At 41.5% G+C, this 7,335-nt stretch overlaps 1 protein-coding gene across 1 annotated transcript; it reads right to left on the bottom strand.

The window, feature by feature from the left end:
- Positions 1-265: 265 nt before the first annotated feature.
- LOC117533118 lies at positions 266-5,583 on the bottom strand. The gene is given in 22 exon segments (XM_034196757.1): positions 266-454; positions 525-645; positions 730-871; positions 1,015-1,204; positions 1,391-1,521; positions 1,603-1,700; positions 1,773-1,942; positions 2,023-2,137; positions 2,206-2,405; positions 2,544-2,661; positions 2,740-2,948; positions 3,259-3,415; positions 3,497-3,714; positions 3,799-3,895; positions 3,965-4,129; positions 4,217-4,303; positions 4,383-4,526; positions 4,934-5,058; positions 5,143-5,220; positions 5,223-5,231; positions 5,315-5,385; positions 5,463-5,583. Coding segments are annotated over 22 exon segments (2,736 nt in total). The 5' UTR covers positions 5,483-5,583; the 3' UTR covers positions 266-383.
- Between the last annotated feature and the right edge of the window lie 1,752 nt (positions 5,584-7,335).

Genomic DNA, 7,335 nt, shown 5'->3' with positions numbered 1-7,335 from the left:
GTACAGACTTGCTATACATCGCCAAAAAATGAACAGCACCTGGACTGTAAGCAGGAAGAGATACACTTTGTATACAGTTGTTCTGCACATTTGAAGCTCTGGTTTTTAAACTTAGAGTGAGCATTTTCAAGTATTTGAGGATTGTCTTGCTCCATTGGCTGTGAATTCTCTAAGGTTTGTTGTGTTTCCTAAAGGCGGAAGTGACGACATGCAATGTGGCTTTTATTTTTTTATTCAAAATACACGAGTCGTTATTGTCATCCATTAATATAAAAGGCAGTCCAGTACATTCATTGGTAAAACTGTTCCCCTGGTCCCAAACAAAACAATGAACAAATGTACATAAGTTGCAAACAACAACATGTAAATACTTCAGAACATATTCAAAGGTTAGACAGAATAATTGCCCCAGAGGAGATCTGCCTTTGGCGTGTTGAGTCGGTGCTTCTTCGCTCTGCAAAACAAGTAAAGATTACCAACTGCACATCCAGATCGACTACATTTGTTCAGACTCGGTCACTTACCCTTTTTTACACCTGCAGGTCTCGAGTAGCTCTGACCTGGAGGATGCACACACTGGCCTCTGCAGGAACCATCTGCCTGGCTGCTTGTGTCACAAATCACTGCATCACAGTGGACATAGATCTGTGGACAGAGAGGATGATTTATTACACATGGCTACATGCAGCAGTGGCCAAAAGACTCCAGATTTGGATTTACATGTCTTACCTGGTCTTTCAGAACCTCGTCATCTTTAGTGAAAGTGAACATCTTTACAGAGAAGCGCTTGATGTGGGACGGGACTAAAACTCTGGAGTCACTCACAACGGGATGGAAAATTGTTGAATAGCTGTCATCGCGATTCTCACAGCTAGTGAAGGAATTCGAAAGTTAAAATAAAGCAGCCGTTAAATTAGAATGCTTTTTAGTGGATCATTAAGACAGTGTTTACACAACTCACTTCTGAACAAAGGTCTCAGTCGAGAACATGTAGTTAGTTTTGCACAACATTACCTGTCGACAATGATGTCCCAGCTTGGCAGAGATGTCCTATCTTCATAAAGGGTAGCCCAACAGTTCTCAGCAATGAGTTCCAAGTGCGGGTCGGTAGAATGCATCAGCTCCACCTCAAAATACAGAGGCTGCTGCAGATATTTCACCACTGGATAATCCTCTGCTTGGTAGAAGAGCTCGTAGGATGGATCTGCAGGAGAAGAGTCCCGTTAGAGACAGGAGTCCCGTTAGAGACAGGAGGCCCGGAGATTTACAGTTTCATTTCAAACCTTTATTTAATCAGATCGGTCCCTTGAGATCACAGATCTCTTTTTCAAGGGCCCCTGCAAGCAGGGTTTTGTATGCATGAACAAGATGTTGTAAAATTCCACCATGCCTTGGGAAAGCCTCATCTGCACCATCAGCTGCCCGGTGCCGATCTCTGCAGCGGGCTCATAGGTTCTTGGTTTAGCGCTGAAGGCAACAGTCTGAGTCTCATTGACCACATAGAAGCAGGAAATGGTTTGCCTATTAGGGGGGGAAAAAAATATATATAAATGCATACATTGAAGGTGTTCATCTCCAATTATACAAAATCAAATATTTTACCTGTAATCAGGATCAACTGGTGATGTGTTGGCTGGTCCTTGGGCATTGTTGTAAGACAGGCGGATCTCATTTTCATACATCATGTAGTTGTCAAAGAACTATTTAACAACAAAACGCATTAACATTTGACAAAAATCCCCTTTGATATTTAAATGTTATTTCACACTCACCGTTCTGGTGGTTCCACAGGTATCCACACTGAAGGAGAAATATGCAAAGCGATCGTCGCTGAACTGTGGTGTGCAGGACTGGTCCTTTAGCGTCAGCTGACTTGGCTTCAGATTACGAGTCGATTCAACCTTCACAGCCACAGCGGTCATTGTGCCATTGGGGTGGCACTCTAGAGGATGAAGCAGGCAATGTGTAAAGCAACAAAAATCCATCAATTAAAGCAGCAAATATACTTCTATTGTATCTCACCAGTTGCTTTTAAGGGGAAGTAGCAAGCCAGATAGAGATCAGCAAGCACCCAGTCATTTGCACGATCCAACAGAAGCAAGTCAATTCTGGATTTGACTGATTCTGCAGTGAGCAGCTGTGGAAAAGAAATTAAAGTTAGCCAATGCCGAAGATCTATGGTGGGATTTTGTAGTTTTGACATACCTCAAAAACAGCGTCCTTGGCAGTGTATGGCAGAATGAGGCTGAGGTGTGTGCTGTTCTCATAGAAATTGTAGTCTTGAGCCATCTCAGCCGTCAGCTCTCGAGGTCCAACGATAGCCTTGAAATTAGAGCCGTGACTCCCGAACTTCACGCTGATGTAAAACTGGTTCTGGTCACAGGTGCCAGCCATGATGGGTAACACTAGAGCAGCAAAACATGCATTATCCATTTGATGGTGTAGCTTTTACTCTTTTTTTTAATATATATATGTTTTATTTAATTTTAGAAAACATAATTTGCATAAATATATTGTCAAAAGCAAATTCAATATGATCTCACCAACATCCTGCAGAGAGGCCTGCAGGTCGACCGGGAGAGCAAAAGGAGTTTCTTCAGGCAGGATGATCAACCCAAAGATCAGAGGGAGGAAGTAGGATGTAACCAAGCGTTCAGGATTCTGCAACAAATGAAATAAAAGCTCAGCAACACTGAAAATATGCTGGTACAAAGTGATATTTTGAATCTTGTCACATACACGTTTTAAGACAACATCGGCATCAAAGGGCACTTGAAGAGAGAAGCTCTTGGAGCCATTAGCCAAGCTGTGTTCCTGGACTGTGAAGCCTTTGGCATTGCTCTCCTCAACAGTAAAGACCCCGGTGGAGAAGGTGATGTTCCTCAGCTCAACGTCATGGAGGAAGGTTCCCAAGAGAACGCTGAACACCCGAGTCTCTGGGACAGTGTCTGAGGAACAGAAAGTGGCAGGTTTACAAATTCTAAACCTGTCTGAACGTTGATAGAGAACAATTGAGTAATTAGCTTGAGTGCTACTTTTAAATTTTTTTTTAAAAAAGGCGGTCTTTGTAAGCAAAAGTGGATTATACTGTACTTGGCTCTCTTGAATTCCTATCCAAACACACCATTTTTTTTAAACTGACCACTGAAACAGGCCTCGAGTGTTTTATGTCAGACTTATTGATCCAAAGCTAGGTAAAAGTCTAACCTCTTTTTGGTCACCAACATTTTTTCATACCTACTAGAAAATGTGACTTACCATCCTGGATTTGGGGAGATTGAGGCATCAGAGGGGTCATGATGGGGAACAAAACCTTGTATCTGGTATTATCTTGGGTGTCATCTTCTCTCCACAGTACCTCAAGCATGGGCTCCACAAAGTAGGTGATGTGGTACTGGTAATCTGGGGCATGGCTCTGCAATAATTCATGACATTTCAATAAAACATTCCAATGCACTAGTGACTCTTGCATTTCTAATCTACAGATTTCCCCAACCTTGTAGTAACCATCAGGCGAGCCCACTGGGATCTCGACGACGATGTGGAAGTCTGTGGTGCTCAGTGTGTACCCCTGTGCGGCCATCTGAGATCTATCAAGCCTCTGCCCGTTGATTCCCATGTGCATTTCTGAGACTGTAATTCTGCCGTCCAACAGAGGAGTCACACGGCGAGGTACGTGCCAAGAGATCATATCCTCGGTGAAGAGGACACCACCTGTTAATGACAAAATGGAGCTGTTGAGGTTAACTGTGCAACAATTAAGCTTACTGTGAAGGAAATATGTTGCTCAGGACTCACCTTTGGGACACGCAGCTACCAAGTTCACTACATTCAGACCCTGTGGTGCCATGTAGTAGGCGCTCACCCTGAAAACCTCCATGGGGACTCCAGCCACCTAGAGAGGAGAGGTTTAATATAATTGACAAGGAGGGAAAGGAACACTGTATAGGAGTGTGTTGCTTACATCCTCTGAATAAGTCTCTGCTGTATTGTACGGGCTTCGCATAACCAGGCGACTAGAGGTAGTTTTGGCAGCGTAGCCGGCTTGTTCAGCCTCTTGCAACACCATGGCCACTGGTTCTGGGGTGTAAAACGTCATCTTCCAGATACCTTGTGATGCACCAGAGGCCTACAGGAAAGAACAAATAATAATTAAATCCTCATTGGTGTAGGGAGGAATTCAACTGTAGTATCTGAACAGTTTAATTCAACATACTTCAAGATTGGCGTTGAGCTTCTCGTCTTTACCATCCCGAGTCTGACCCTTAGCTTCAGCATCAAGGTTAGCCATGTGGTGCGAAACCTAAAACAGAAAATGGTGGTTTTAGCATTCGTTTCCATACACACAAGATGGTGGACTCATCAATATAAAGATGACCTACTTCCATGTAGTTCCTGTCGCAGAGGATCTCCCTGGAGGCCCAGCGAGTGTAGCTGCAAGTCTGAGACACGTCATGACTGACCACGTCTGATGGATTCTCGCTGTACATCTGGAGTCTCAAGCCAACGTTAAATGTAGCATCATCCTATAAATATAAAAAAAACTAAATTAAGTGAAACTCCCTTATATTCTTTGGTTCCAGCTTCTTTGTCATTGAAAATGTAATATCCTTGCCTTCAGGGACACATTTGAAGTCTAAATGGATATTTGTGTATGTAACAAACAAGTCAAGAAAGTACCTAGTAGATTAATTGAGGAATACAGTTTTGAGTGGAGCAGAGCTAATATTTTAGGGATGTACCAAACAAAAAGGGAAATGTACTTTGGGTCTTTTAACGGTAAGGGGTTACAAATAAATTCAGGGAAACACAAAAATGGGAGCAACCATGTGTTTGTTGAGCCATTAATTCAGTCACTTGACAGAATTAGCACAGCTACACTTGGTAGAAAATTATATTGAATGCTGTTAAACCACTTTAGCTCAAAACAAACCTTGTTGTCCACAAAGCAGCCCATCAGGGAGGTGTAGATTCTGGTGTTACCCCACGGGTCAGACTCCATGCTGTATCCACACTGAGCAGCCATGCTAGGTGTTAACAAAATGTGCTTGGTGCCATCTGAGGGGAGAAAATAAGCTTTGTCAGGGACCCCTTTCCTCAGTGATGAACCAATCAGCTGCATTATTAGCAGTTAATACTTACTGATAGCCTCCACCTCAAGCTGGTTTCCCACTGCTAAAGCCTTGTCCAACGACAGTCTCATTACATTTGCGGCACACTTAACCCACTGCCTGTTAAAAGAAAAGGCTTGTGAGGAGAATGTAAACAGACTTAATATGCTGTGTAAAATGACTTGATGAGAATTGAAGCTTACTTGACTGCGAATTTAGCTTCACATTAGGCCTGGCTTGACACAAGATGATAGCTGCAGCCATCCATAACAAACTTGAACACATAAAACACATCATTTAGAGACAATTAAGTACACACATAGAAAGAAATCTACAAGAAATGTAACTTACATGTTCCCAAGCCTCAGCATGTTGCAGTTTGTAAGCAGTAAAACCAAAAAGAATACAGTCAGTATCAGAGCTTGGCAATGTCCAGCACACCTTCCAACAAAAACACAAGTCTAAAATGAAGGGGACTGGATGATTAACTGAGACATCAGCAGCTGCTTTATATTCCACTTAACGACAAAGCACAGGTGAGGCTTGTTAAGGATTCTCCACACACACACACACACACACACACACACACACACACACACACACACACACACACACACACACACACACACACACACACACACACACACACACAAGGTGAGCTGATGTATGCCTAGTTTATTAAGAACATATTGTAAGAACATATGTATGGAAAGGAAAAACACACATTTTTCAGTAGTGTAAAAAAAGTATTTATTATTCAGAAAAAGTAGATTTGTATTTGATATTATACATATATTACTTTTTTATATTTGAAGAAGCAACAAAATAATCCACAGTTAATAATAAATTAAACTTTTCCTTAAAATCACATGTGCTTTTGATTTTTCCTTTGAGCCTCCTTATAATGACTGTAATCTAACACTTGATTATTGTTTGTATATATTCTCAAACCACTAAGGATGCACTAACATTTATTACAGACAGTAAAACCCGAGTTTATCGTTTCACCCGGGTCGATTTTTCTGCTCTGTCCAATTATGCAATGATATATGTTCATTTATGAGGCCATAACAATATGTTCCAACTGGAAGAGTGTTGAGTCAGTGCAGAAGAAGGAATAATCGATGCTCTGCTTAACAAAAACCATATCAAAATGTCGCACCCATCCCTGTGGGATTTCTACTTGGTTTCATAGGTTCAAACTGAATGTTTTTGCAGCAATAGTTTTATTTTCATTGTTTCTGTTCCTTGTGTAGGTTATTTTTTATGTGGTTTGTGTTTACTTTAAGGTTCATCTTCATTCTGATATCTTTAATCAAAGGGTTCATGTTCAGATCAAATACAATTCCAATTTTCTATACGATAGCTGTACATTATTGTAAATAATTTGACAAAACTTGACAGATTGTTTCTTCAAGCCAACAGATTTCAGGATTTATAAAAAGGTATATTCTATAGTTTATGGAGTTGTCAGTATCCCCTGTCTATCTTGTGCTGCTGGTCCAGAAGTGTCTGTTTCAGGCTCACTTTGGCATCTTCAAAATCTGGATTAATCTTCAATACTTGTTGGAAGTCACTCTTGGCATCATCGAAAAAACCTATAAGACATCCACTTCAAGACAATTGCGTACCATGCTGCGAATGGATCTGGCCCTTCCTACATCCAGGACATGGTTAAACCGTACACCCCAGCACGTGCACTCCGCTCTGCATCAACCAAACGGCTCGCTGCACCCTCGCTGCGAAGGGGACCCAAGTTCCCATCAGCAAAAACATGTGGGTTTGCTATCCTGGCTCCTAAATGGTGGAATGAGCTCCCCATTGACATCAGGACAGCAGATAGCTTACACACCTTCCGACGCAGACTGAAAACTCATCTCTTTCGACTCCACTTCGAGCGATAGAACTATTAACAAAGCACTTATATACTAATAAAGGGCTGGCTTATCTAAAGCCAGTTGAGTAGCACTTGAAATGTTTTTGCTCTATGAAACCTGATGTACTTATATGATTCTGTTTTCTTCAAGTTTGTATTTTGTTGGTCGAACGCACTTATTGTAAGTCGCTTTGGATAAAAGCGTCAGCTAAATGCAATGTAATGTAATGTAATGTAACATTAAAAATGTTCATAGATAAATGTCATGATATGTAATGTACTGCCAAACTAGCTCATTAAGAGTCAGCAGTTTTATGTTCTGGGCATCATGAGAACAAGTAAGTACAC

This window comes from Gymnodraco acuticeps, unplaced genomic scaffold, assembly GCF_902827175.1.
Source record: "Gymnodraco acuticeps unplaced genomic scaffold, fGymAcu1.1, whole genome shotgun sequence".
Classification (NCBI taxonomy): domain Eukaryota; kingdom Metazoa; phylum Chordata; class Actinopteri; order Perciformes; family Bathydraconidae; genus Gymnodraco; species Gymnodraco acuticeps.
Note: the sequence above shows the minus strand (reverse complement) of the source record. Positions and strands in the feature narration are given on the sequence as shown.